The sequence below is a fragment of the Solea senegalensis genome, linkage group LG1 (genome assembly GCF_019176455.1).
Source record: "Solea senegalensis isolate Sse05_10M linkage group LG1, IFAPA_SoseM_1, whole genome shotgun sequence".
NCBI lineage: Eukaryota > Metazoa > Chordata > Actinopteri > Pleuronectiformes > Soleidae > Solea > Solea senegalensis.
In genome coordinates, this window is record NC_058021.1 from 24,819,168 (window position 1) to 24,832,761 (window position 13,594).

The 13,594-nt window shown below is 38.9% G+C and overlaps 1 protein-coding gene across 2 annotated transcripts in view; it reads right to left on the minus strand.

Annotated features, from left to right (window-relative positions):
• cntnap2a (contactin associated protein 2a) overlaps positions 1-13,594 on the minus strand; it is a 315,409-nt gene that overhangs the window by 122,692 nt on the left and 179,123 nt on the right. For both annotated transcript variants that reach the window (XM_044036945.1, XM_044036937.1), the window contains exon 10: positions 5,623-5,772. In XM_044036945.1, coding sequence (XP_043892880.1) covers positions 5,623-5,772 — 150 coding nt within the window. The remainder of the gene's footprint in view (positions 1-5,622; positions 5,773-13,594) is intronic.

Consider the following 13,594-nt stretch of genomic DNA (forward strand, 5'->3'; position numbering starts at 1 on the left):
TATTACACATCAATGATATTAATATTAATGCCATCTAAGAGGAGCGTGGAGCTCTATTATGTTTGAAAAAATCACCGTCCTTCATTAAAAAAGAATATTTATGTATTCAAGAACTCAAATCCAGCCAATGCTGTATGGATGGATCAGGAGCTTAAGCACTGCTTCACTTGTTTTCCTCACACTAATCTCTCAACACAGTCATGATCATCAAAGTTTGTAGGACAAAGGGAGAATCGCTGACTTGTCCTTATTTTTGTTTTGAGGAAGACAGTGTGAGACCATTAACCCCCTTCTCTCTGCCTCTCTCCTTCTCTCTAATTGTTGTCTATATTTCACATTTAATGGGGATAAAAACAGCTGTTTTGGGGGACAATAAAAGTAAGCATGTCCCACTAGTGCTATTCTGTCCACTTTAAAAGTAAGATCACTGCTGTGTTACCCCTCGTGCACTCACTCACTTTCTGTTTGATTAAAAACAGACAGATAATTATAACAAATAATGCCCTTGTGTCTCAGTGTGTGTGTGGGTAGGTGAAGGCAAAGTGTTTGGTTGAAAGCTATCATAAAAAAAACAACAACACAGTTATAGCACAGCTTTCTCAACCTAATCACATCATAATTTAGGTTTGAACTTTCAAATTTCAATTATGATATGATCAGACTTTGTATAAACATTCTCTCTTTATATCCCTGCATATGTTTGGCAGTCAAGCTTCACTGTGGTCCTAATTATTCCTAATTTTGTTTAATGTGGCAATTGGCCATGCTTAATAAACACTAAGCCACTGAGGGAAAAACATTAAATGAAGGATATAGAATGAGACAGATAGTCAAACCCTGGTAGCTCTCGGTCCCTAGCAGAGCAAACACTAAAGGCTGGAATAACCGACGACAGGAAAGGGAGGCAGAAATGACAGCTGTGACAGTGGTGGATGGATAGACAGCAGGGTGGACACCCCGAAAACATAATGCCTCCAGTCACGCGGTGTCATGGAAGCATAAAACAAAAAAGCCAGAGCAGATTGTTGCCTTAAAGCCTCACACGATCAGTGGATGATGTGTGACCTGGGTGACTGAACCCACTCTCAGCAATTACGGAGCCTCGTCCTTACATAAAATAATATGGACGAGTCTGTCCATGATACTGCACTGTCCCTGCTAATTGTGGCATGTTGACAGAAAAAGCCTTGGTGACACACCAAAAGCGCTGATGGAATACTGTTAGAGAGCTTTAGGACAGCTTAATGTGCTTGGCCTCTCTGACTCATCAGGCTAAGCGATCAGAGGGAGCGACTGAGGGCAAACCACAGAGCAAACTAGCCTTTGTACACCCACTATATTATTCAGTTACCTGTGTACTGTATGGAAATCAGGTTCAGGTATTTTGAATAAATGCTGTTGATAAACACTGACCTTGTGAGGATCAGTAGTCCTCACCTGGTCTTAATGAGGTATAACCTCATATGTGAGGAGCTGGTTAAGTTTAAGGTTAGGCATAATTCATTGCTCAGGCTGTATAAATGAATGAGAATGCAGCGTGCTAACACGAATGTGCAGACCTGTGTGAGTTCCTCTTCACACACACTGTTCACACTTCGAGACTCCATTGTAAAACTGTATGAAAGGGGAAGCCTTGAAACTAAAGAAAAAACAAGTCAAGTGTCTTGAATAGCAGAGGTACAGGGCTTATTTTGACTCCAAACTAAATACTGAACCTCTTCTCGCCATTGAACGAAGCGATTTCAAAAATGTCTTCCAAAAAACGTCTCCCTGAGCCAGTGAAGAGGTGGCCTTAAAACCACCTGCCACACTGTAATAATCAGCAGTTTTGACTCCCATGCAGACTTCAAAACCCATGTTTTAGGCTCACTCATTATGTCATGTAAAATGAACAGATAAAAGCGCAGTCACACTTGCTGCCCATTCAGCCCAGACGCTGTCACTGTCAGTGGTGGGAAAAAAGGAGCTTATCTGTATGTCTCTGCAAGTGCATGAATTTGTGAGTGTTTCTGTGTGATGAGAACTTATGCATATGAAAACAAAGATTTGTTTCTCAGTAGGAGACAAACACAATATCTCTGTCTATATACAAATAAAAATACATACAAATGTGTGAATTGTTTATGTTCAGAGAGCTGTAATCCCTGTAGTGACATTCAGGTAGTGCCTCTGTGATTTTATGTCTCATTGTCACAGCACAGTGTAACACATGTAGTGCAACTACTTTAAGAGTAACTGCATTGTGCTTGCAGAAAGTGGGAGGAGGGAGAGAGAGAGAGACAGAGACAGTAAACCTGGCAACATTGAGCAGAGATATGGGCAATAACGTAATGTTATGTACAGCCTGGGCCAGAGTTATCATTTTAAATATCATGTGAAGGTCTGAGCACGTCTATTGTACCAACATAAAAACAAAAACGTGTCAATTTGTACTGGACACATCAAAGGCAAAAAGGTACCATAAGGTTTTGTGGATTCAAAAAGGTTCAGCCACGGCAACCATCGGAAGTTTGGCAAATTTCAACCATTCACCACGAAACAGGAAGTGCCCTCTAACTTTGCCATACATTGCCTAAAACTTTTTACGTGACACAAGTGAACGACCCTGAACACGTTGACATGATTGTTTGTTTACATGATGACTTTGCTGTCATTTTTTTAACTTATGTGAGGACTGTTGAGTATCTTTATGTTCCCATCTTTGCATTACAGCATACAAGTTGATATTCGTTAATAATGTTCAATCTTTACAACTGTAAATATTGAAATGAATCTTGACAAATCCCAAGTGCAACCATAGTGATGTTACATTAGGTATCAGAGCAGAATGTCCTTTAATGCGACGCCCGTTCTTCACATGGACAAACATAAAACCAAGCATACTTGTAGGTGATTGCCACGGGTTAAGGTTTTATAGACAAAATCCAACAACCAATTTGTGTGTTTTGCCATCTTGTGGAGCCGTCATTACTGGGGCGGTAGGTAGCAGTGAGTCACTGCCTGCTGCTGCAGTGACAGCGGCATGGAGAGTTGGTTTCACTCTCACAGTGGTGCCTTGCCATTTACTGATAGAGAAACATTATGAATTGCGATCATAATGTTATTGGAATCTTAATCGATAGTTACACCGTTGTGACAGTAGACGGGAAAAAATGCTTCAACATGTTTTTCCTTCAACGCCACCACGTTTGAAGTAATAATGGGCCTTGTAACATGACTGTAACGCACTGGACTGGGATCATAAGCCGATTAGAGAGCAGATACATGAATTAAAAAGGGCAAACGTGTAGGTCGTCTGCACACTCACACAATCTGTATAAAGAACACACAGAAATTCTTCATAAAGGCTTGTGCATTTTGGAGAAAGTTTAATTTTATCACTACTGGAGCAGCCAGTAGTGTTATAGTGTTATAAGCAAAGCTAAATTAGTAACTGTTCACGGACCAAAAGCTGACAAAAGCTGTACATTCTTAAGAGAGCTTGCATTGACTTTTTCACACCACCTTGATGTTTTATAATTGAGTTTACACTATCAAAGCTCTTTAAAGCTGTTCTGCTTTGGAGATATATACATTTTTTTCTACTCGGGTAATCAAGGCATACGATTGAGGAGTTTGAGGCACATAATTAAAGCTTTTTAAAACATTTTCTTCTATTTTGTACGTTTATTATCAGAACTATTATAGTTTAAGTAGTAGAAGAGTAGAGCAAGATGTGACAGGCAGCACAAAAACCAAGAATGCCAGATCAGGAATGGGCGTGGGGGCGCTTGCAGCTCTGCTCGTATTAAAGTCAGTTTCTTCCCCATCTTCAAAATGTAGAGACATTATAGCATTAGAGAGATCATCTCATCTCAGCCACTATTGATTCCTGGCTCAGCGTAAACAAAATCAATAAATCACCAATTGGATCAAAACGGAAGCTAGAGAGTAAGAGAGAGTGGAGGAGAGGAGAGAATGAGACCAAGGAGTCGGGGGGAAAGTCATGGTGAAGGACAGATAGATGACAACATACACTTTGCAATATTTGTATTCAACCAAAAAATATAAATACTTCATCTGTGAAATCCAATTAATACACCAAAGCTTCACAAACTTGGATTCGATAAATAAAAAAGTTGTAAGAATACAAGTCATAATGGGCTTCAAGGGATTTCAGGCATCAACAGTGAGAAGTAAATTAAGATAGACAGCAGAATAAAACTATTCGGATGTGTGGGTGTGTGAGTTTGTGTGTGTTCGTGGTGCTCTGATCCTTATTGACTCGCTGAGGGAAATAGTTTTGTTTGATGGAAGAGATTGTCCTCAGATGGAGAGAGGGAGAGGGACAGAGGCCTGATGGAGATATCAGAGCCTGGACTATTTCTCTTAGTTACTGTAATGTTGTAGGTGCCCACACACACACAGGCTCACTGAGCCCTCCTTTTAAGGACCATCTTTGACCTGTGTATTTGGACAGCCTAGGGTTTATATCCATATGTAATCTACATTTTAGGCCTAAATTTAACCAGTCTCCTCAGAAATTAGGTTCTGCCTCATTAGGACATGTTTTTTTGGTTCCCACAAGGACTACTGTTCCTAACAAGGACATGTATATGCCAAAAAAGCTCCCTAAAGAGGGAACAAATACAAGAACACACACTTATATATGGACCATCTTTCAACAGATGGACAGTGGTGTCTGGCATCATTAACCTGGCATCTTCCAAATTCAGATACATGGTGGTTGCTGCATGTGTGATGTGAGTGTATTGCTAGTGTTTGTGTCAGAACAATGGAGTTTTTTTTCTACTGCTGGCAACAGCTCTTAACAAGCAAAGGAACAAAGGTTGATGTTAAACTTTCAATGTTGCTGTAATATTGGTATGTGAACAGCTGTTAACGCTATCACTGGATTATTACGCATCTCAGTTAAATCATGGACGTGAGGCAATCATTTCTTCATCATTAAAATAAGTTTCAATATTTTGTGTCAAATTATTTCTTTTTGTAAGAAGCCAGAAAATGAGCAGATTCATCTGCATGAATCTGTCTGAGGTTTGCCTCACAATAATATCTGGCTCACATAACATCTCTTTCATAGCTGATAAAATGCAGCTCCTTTTAAATTTGCATTTATTTTTGGGTCTTATTCAATGGTTAATACTGAATGGTTAATACTAAAGACATCCAAACTATGAAGGAACACATATGGAATTATGTAGTAAACAAAAAATTGTTAAAGAAACAAGAATGTTTTATCTTTTTGATTCTTCAAAGTAGCCAACTTTGCATGGATGACAGCTCTGCACACTCATGGCATTCTCAATCAGCTTCTCGAGGTAGTCACATGGAATGGTTTTCCAACAGAGGAAAGACTCCCCAAAGGTTGCCAAAAAGTTTGAGACCATCAGTAATGCAGAAGTAGAGGGTATATACAGTGAATAACCCTGTTTATCTACTGTTCTAATCCATGTTATAACAAGAACCATTCAACTAAGGAAAGAGAAACGACAGTCCATCATTACTTGAAGATATGAAGGTCAATCAATCTGGAAACAGTACTTTGAACGTATCAAGTGAAAGAAAAGCACTATGATGGCTCATGAGGCGAACAAATAAAGGGTTTGGTATTGACTGTACCTCCCAAGTGATAGGTTCCTCCTGTGGTGATGGTGAGTGGTGAGCTAGAGCGAACCGCAGAACCCTCATCGCCATCTAGCGTCAACATAGCAAAGTTCTCCTTGGCGACCAAGCGTATCGCATGCCACTGGCCGTCGTTTAAGCCAGAACCTGGAGTTTGGGGATGAAAATGTACAAATTAATCAAATGGTGATTAACAGCAAAAATATGCATTTACATCCATGTCTACTGACAACACAGTGTTGTTTTCTTTCATTTCTGTACGTCCTTTATTTTGATGACGATGTGTCGAATGTAGAAGCTGACTTTGCTTGTGTCTGAGTAAAAATTGTCTGAATTCAAATTCAAATCTTTAACAACAGAGTTAATTTGTTACACAGAAACATTGAATAACAAGAGGACTGACACAGATTTAAGGAAAAGAGGACTGAATGATTCATCAAAGGTCATCAAAACAAGGACAAACTGTCTGATGTATAGCTTCCTCTCCCTATTCACTCTTTACTTTCTAAGACAGCTGTTTATTTCCCTTTTCCCTGTACATTTGCACTCCTCTGCTTTGTTTTTCACGTCTATGCTTGTTCTTTCCTTTGACTGCATGTCATGTGCCTGTTGACTGGAGATTCATGTAGAGTTAAAGCATTAGCTAAGGATCGTCCCCCACCTCTGCCACACATTTTTGTATTCACGTAACTTACTACAGATAATCTCATATATGTAAACCTATGCATCCTAAATCGTATAAACTATTCTTCTGTTCTCCCCATCGTAGGCGAGAACAGCTTACAGTCTCAAGGCTCCTGCGTCTCAAGTCCATTAACTCTGGAACCTTCTTTGCATCAAGTAGGAAGAGAAGCGGAGTGCACTAGAGCGTGCACGCGTGTGCTTTCTGTCTGTGTTCAAGTCTGAAATGTGCTGCGATGTCTGCATGTGTCTGTGTACTCTGCATGTATGTGTGTGTTTGTGCATATGAGTTTTGTGTTCTCCTTTTCTTTCTCTCCAGTAGCTGTGCTCCATTAAATATGAGTGATGTATTGGAATGGGACATTACTACTGGAGCCGAGAGAGCCGCCAGCTCACTCTCATCACCCTCTCCTCTATACATCACCTCTTCCTGACACCGCTCTCATCCTTCCCACCCTGCCTCTCTCTGTCCCCAATTCTTTCTTTAATCTCCCCGTCTTTATTTCCTTTCCTGTATTTCTGCATTTCACTGTCCCTCCTTGTTTTGCCGTCTTCATTCTCCTCTCCTCTTGTGGCCATCTGCCACAGTGACAGTCTTTTTCAATTCGGCTCAGCTCACTGCTTCACTGACTCTGATACATTGACAGAAGGGACACGGCAGTCAAGTTCAAGGCACGGACACGTGAAAGTCGGTTTTGATCAGAGCACATATGTGTGTACAACTCAATAAATTCTATACATGCCTTAATGTGTTGTGTGTCTGTGTAAGTTTAATACAAGGATCAGTCTGTGTATTTGCCTGCGTGTGGCAGATTCTGCTCCGCTTTCTTCAAGGCACAATTTTATGGTGTTTATTTCCTCCCAGAATGCATTTGGAGATTCTGCCTTTCATGTTAGCAGGGAGTCTACATCAATTAATCGCTATCAGCGGGGTGATTATGTGCATGTTTCTGAGAGCGTATGAGTGTGCTCAACCAAGATGGCCACCTGCTGAGGGGTATGACCGCTATGGCCTTGTTCTCGGCTACGCTGGTTAATTATGCCCACACCAACACACAAACACACACAATGTCGTTGTTAAGTGAGGACACTTGACATAACACGCTCCCTGACAATCCTAATTCAAAACTGGACCCTAAAACTAAGTCCTAACACTCAAAGAAACCTTTGAATTAGTGAGGATAGTCTAAAAATATCCACTCAAAGCATAAACATTATCACCGTGAAGGTTCCCAGCCCACTTTTTTCCACCCCACAAACTCTGTCAGAGACTAATATACAATCACATAAAGGAATTACACAAGAAAATAAGACGATGCATCTTCTTTTGACTGGATGACCTCAAAGAATCCTGTTCAGGTGGAAAGAGGCCTTGACGTGCTCCTTCACTGACAATCACGCTTCTGATTATATATTGGTTTGATGTAATCACTATCATGCTCTCCACTCCACCCCATCCCTCTCCATAACCTCTTGAATGTAATGAGAAATATACTCCTGGAACCTTTTGTTCCCTCATCTGTTTTACATCACCTGCAATAGCTTTGAATGATGAGCTTATTAGTCGTAGCACTTGCTGAAACACAAATATAAAGGGGGCCGTGTCTCTCATTTCTTTCTGTCGCACGACCTAAAGACACGCATGCTGAAAACGTACACATGCCGTCTGTTCTATCCGCCTCAGATAAAACAGATAATGAAGGAGGGTAAAAAAAAAGAAGAAAGATAATTGTTTAGATTTGATGAGATCAGCCTGTTTCTTAGCTTGCTATATGGTGATCTTTATTTACATAGTGCAGCCTACATTTTGAATATCTCCGAGAAGTCAAACAGTGTCAAATAACCCATAAAAATAACTATAAAGTTGAAGATGCATGCGTTCAACTTTGCTTGATATTGAAATATTGGAATTAAATCATTGAATAATTTCAGAGTGCCATTTGACCCAGATATTCTTAGGTATGTTTAACTTTTCTTTATCTGTCGACCAAAACAACTTTTCAGGCTACATAAATCATCTCTCATCCATTAAAAGTAATGAATTACAAATGCGTTATTTAAAAATACTTAATAGTAATCATATATATTATAAAACATTATCTCAGTCCATCTTATAAATATGGTTGGTGGCAAATTTCTTGTGCCAACTCTGTTCAAGAGAGTCATCCTTGACCACTCTTGTGAGAGTATGAGTGAATAAAATAATAATTCCCTTTCATTTTATATTTAAGTTTCCGACCAGGAGAGGTTATATAGTACGGGGTTCTTTGCTTCTGGTATTTACATGTCTGGGACATGGGATAAAGGAGAGAACAGACACACTGGCCAAGGAGAAGGGGCCACTATAGAAAGTACCTGATATGAGCTGAGATCTGAGACGCATGATGATCCCTGTAAGATTAATCATCTGGTCTTGAGAAAGAAAATGCAGGGAGAAAATAAACAAAGGAGTTGGCTTGGAGTAAGGATGTCATTATTGTGAAAATTGCTAATATCTGCCAATTATATTACAAAATGTTAAGGCATTTTTGCTGCCCAAAATAAGAATACTATAGATATAAAAATGGTTTAATGTAAATTGATTTAACTGTGATGCAGTCAATGGGAGGAAAAAAAAATTGTCATTTCTTTAATATTTAAAAATAGCTACCCCAGTTTCATTGTTTCCCCCTTTGTGAGAATAAACAACTAATATCAGACACTAGGAGGTAGAAATATTCAATAAAAATGCTTCTATGGACTGGATGAGTTGGATATAGTAAAATGTTTTTTATGAAGATGCGGTACTACTTAAGAGAGCTTCAGTTCAAAGAACTTCATTCTCAGCCACCGTGATGTTTCAGAGACGAGCTCAAGACTGACAGCCACCGAAAACAAGGTGACAGCAATTACAGTGACACTGAAAGCGACTGAGCCCGAACAGCAGCTCCAAGAGAAAATGAGCCAACAAAGAAGTGGAGAGAGTGATTATTGTTAATTAGAGAGGGGGAAAAAAATCTTAGAAGAGCAGCTGAAAAAAAAAAAAAAAGTGTACAGTCCAAACAAAACTGGCATCCCTGGATGACAACTGGTGTGCAGGATGTGCAGAGGCAGAAGAAAGAAGTGACAAGTCACAGGGAAGACCTGCATGTTTCTCAGACTGAACTACAGCTCACCAAGGACAAATAGGACGAGATCCAGAAATACATATACAACCAATAAACTCAGATTGTCAATAAAACAGTACAATCTAAATGAAGAACTGATTGTTTTAATTCCTCCTTGCTGTTTTCTATTCACTTTACCACCAAAATCCACACTCTTAAAGCTTGCCATTCAAATTCTCCCCATAAGATGTTTACATGGGTGAGATTGCCAAAAAAATATTATAAAGGCAGATCACTTTGAATTTGCATTTGTATTACTGCTACAGCCAGAAAAAGGATACGTGGTCTATATGTGTTTCTGAAATACTGATATTTTTCAAGATGTTTCTTCAACATTTTAAATTTCATAACATTCCCTCTATGGCTTGAAGACATATTTGATATCTATATCTATACACAGAGATTCTTGTATGAAATGAAAAAAATAAAGAGATGAATAGTATTTTTGTCCCTCAAGTTTTGTTGCTTAATTTATTCACTAGTGAAATACCAGGCATGAAACTTCCATGGAATCAGAGTATAGCTTTAAATATTACCAAGACACATTAAGTCAATAAAAAAAAAACAAAAAAAAACATTGCCTACATCTTTCCAATGCTCCAATGATAATTTGGCTGTTGTCTAGTCAAGTAATTTAACTACTTGCTTGCAAATGTGTAATACTTGTTACATGTTGTCAAGTAAGTACATTAACAGCTTTGTCTCACACTATCCTTTAATAACCTCAACACAACATACTTACTCTGTCAAAAAACATATTTCACAAACACTATTATTCCCTTTGAGAGTGTGTAATATGTTAATTTGTTAAATATAATTTAAGTATCTGAACATTTTAATCAGGCATCCTTTAGTTAGCCCGTTCTATATTGTCACACCCCTCATAATTATTCAATAAACACTATTTAACACTACAGCTATTTTAAAAAAAAAAGTTAAGAGGGAAAAATAAGCATTTAGAAGCCATAATGGCATAAACATTGTTAGAAAAGATTTTCTTTGCCAAATGTATCTCAGCCAATACAGTACAAAGGAAACATGAATTAGGTCATTTAGATCAGAATGGAATGAGAACATCATTTTAAAAGTGATGAGTCAGCCTAATTGTCAAGAGTCTGCCATATTTAACTCATACAAGGTCCACGATGTTCCTGTCACCGTGGTAACATCAGATACGACAAAACTCCACCTGGGTAAGTATGCAACAGAATTTACTGTACGTCAAGAGTTACAGTCCAATCATTTAGAGAAGGCGTCACAGAAAATTTGGTGAAGGATTTAAGCCAATGCACAAACACACAGGTGGGCAGAACCACAGCATCTGACACCTGAGCTGAGCCAAAGGTCTGAAGAAACATGGCATTAGAGCAGAGGGTAGAGCTGACTGTCAACAGTACTCTACTCCAAAAACACAGAGACAAAACGGCAAAGAGCGAGAACACTGAATAAACTGCTGCAAAGCTGCTTTGTATTAATGCAGACGACCTTCGCATCAGCTTCAAGACCATGTGATGTGCTGTTGGTTCCAACGTGTTTGTATTGCATTTCCACTGATTTTAGCTATATTTATAGACAAACAAAGAGCGACCAGACAGAATAATCAAATTGCAAAAGCAAAAAAAAGGGAAAGTCAAATTAATGAACACACAAATAAAAACAAGTTTTGAAAAATAAAACGCGCGAGGCAAAGAGACAGGTGGAGAAAAACACACGAGGTATTCATTAACATTGAACTGATTTAAAAGGATCAGAATTATAATATCTCGTTCACATTAACAGAGATGTAATAAAGCTAAAGGTGGCAGAGAAGAATTGTTTGAGAAACACTGAATGACAATGAGACAATGTGTCTTTTTATTTTTATTTAAATGTTCTACTGTCAAACAAAAATCAATTAATCTGTGTTATCCTTATGCTTCTTTTGAATTTTCTTGGTTTAATGTCCCTGAAGAACATGTTTGGAATATCACACCATTGTAAGACATTTCTGTTAAATTATCATTCTGAGCCTCTCTCTGCTTCCTCTCTTCCTCCCCGTTTCTATTCTGTATTGATTTTGGATGTACAGTATAAATGAATCTTGTCTGCTATAAATTTATGGGGCCCCCTAGCATTCATAAATTTACCCTTCTCTATCTCCTCCGCTCCTAAATATTCGCTCCTCGGAGGAGGTGTGAAGAGCTCTGCATGTCGACACCAATGGCAATTTTTGAACCATGCAAAGCCTGAAAATATGACGCATTAGGCTTCACACACACACACACGCACGCACACACAGCACTCAGGGGGAATGAAACAATATGACATTATAATCGGGGGTGGCTATAGTGTGGTTTCCCCCCTCAAATCTGTGCCTCAGGCCTTTCCATTATAGTAATGCCTTATGCTTCCTATTTGGACTGTGCAAGTAACCTTCTGTGTGTGTGTGTGTGTGTGTGACTGATAGTAATTCTGCATCTCAGAGGAAGTGATGTTATTACTTCTAGCTGAGTTGATGGGTGGGAATGCTTGTATGCAAGAACACGGACACACACAGAAAAAGCAAACATATTGCATTGAAAAGAAAAAGTTATACTGCCAATTGCTTTGTCCTGTTTTGTAAAGAGTTTCACCTCTGACTGAGACTGATTTTGTGGAAATATTCATTTCCTGTGCTGTATCAGAAGTATACCAATTTACAGAAATAACAATGGCAAACAATAAGTGTTGTAAAGTAAGTAACACTTATGAGGAGGAAAAAGAAAGCAAGATAGAAGAAAATAAGACTCTTTTATAACCTTATCCATTAGAAATATTACAGGAAAAAAAACAACTGATAAATATTTGTTGGAATCATATTCAAAAGACAGAGATAGATTAAGATACTAGTAGTACTAGTAGTATTAATTATTCACTTTACCTTCCTGTGTCACTGTGAAGAGTGTGTATAGGAACGCAGAGAGCCAATTCATGTTTTCATGTTTTCTTGCTGCTACAATAATATTTATAACTATCGAGATGAATTATCACGACCCCCCTTCTCTTCTTTGACAACCAAACGGGGGGACACACAAACATTCTCACATTTTGTTGTACGCCAACTTTTTTTAAAGACACCACATTTCTCCTGCAGGCTTCTGCAAAGTGGAGACAGTGAGAATTGTTTCCATAGAAACAATGCTGGCACCCAATAATTCAATAATTAATCAAGCGGGGGTGATTTGAAGGTAGCATCCTCGCCACACATAATGAACAAACAAAATGCCAGCACTGGTCTGTTGTCTGCATCGGGTTCAGAAAGAAGCCTTTTTTTCACTAACGTAGTGGTGTTGGATCACTTCATGCTTGGTAAGGCGGAAAACAGGAGCTTGATTTATATTTGAGCACATCACAAATATGTCTTTCTGTTGCATAGTTATCAAGACAACACTTTCCAGCCCTGCTGTGATGAAGGAGTTGTAATAACTTGAATAATTAAGTGATAAAAGCAGGGGAAAGTGGGACAGCGTTGGAGAGTTAATAAGTAAGAGGAAATTGATGGTAAAATAAGATCAAAGTCCCTGCGCGAGTCACACTTGAGCACGACGTCTAACAACACATGCACACATACACACACGCTTTGCTAAGACGACACCCACAATCTAATGTACAGCTGTGTCTCCAAGGCCTCGTCTTCACTTTAGGTTCATCCTCCATCTTTGTTTGAGGAGGATGCAATGACAGAAAAGAGAGCAGGATGTCTCTGCAGGTTGCAAACAGCCTTGGGGATGAATCCTTGCCGTTGCACATAAAATCACAAGGGCACATATCAGTAGAACACTTTTTTGCAATTTTGTATGAGCATGTCTAAGGCTGATGAATGAATCCAATTAATGTGCCTTTTTTTTTATATAACACAATACAACAACAACAACAACGCAATAACTGCACAGACACTGAACCTGCACGGCCAAAGATTCTGCGCTCTGCTTTCTGAGATGAAGAGCATAGTCAAGATCTCATTCACTCTAGATTCCACCGAATTATGCATTCACAAGCAATCATAGCATTAGTGATAGAACCTGTGCTCAAATGGCACACAGAAATCCTTCTGAAGGCTTCTTACTCACAACCAGTGAAATATCCAACATTGATTCCCTCACTTTGATCCACCAACCCCTATA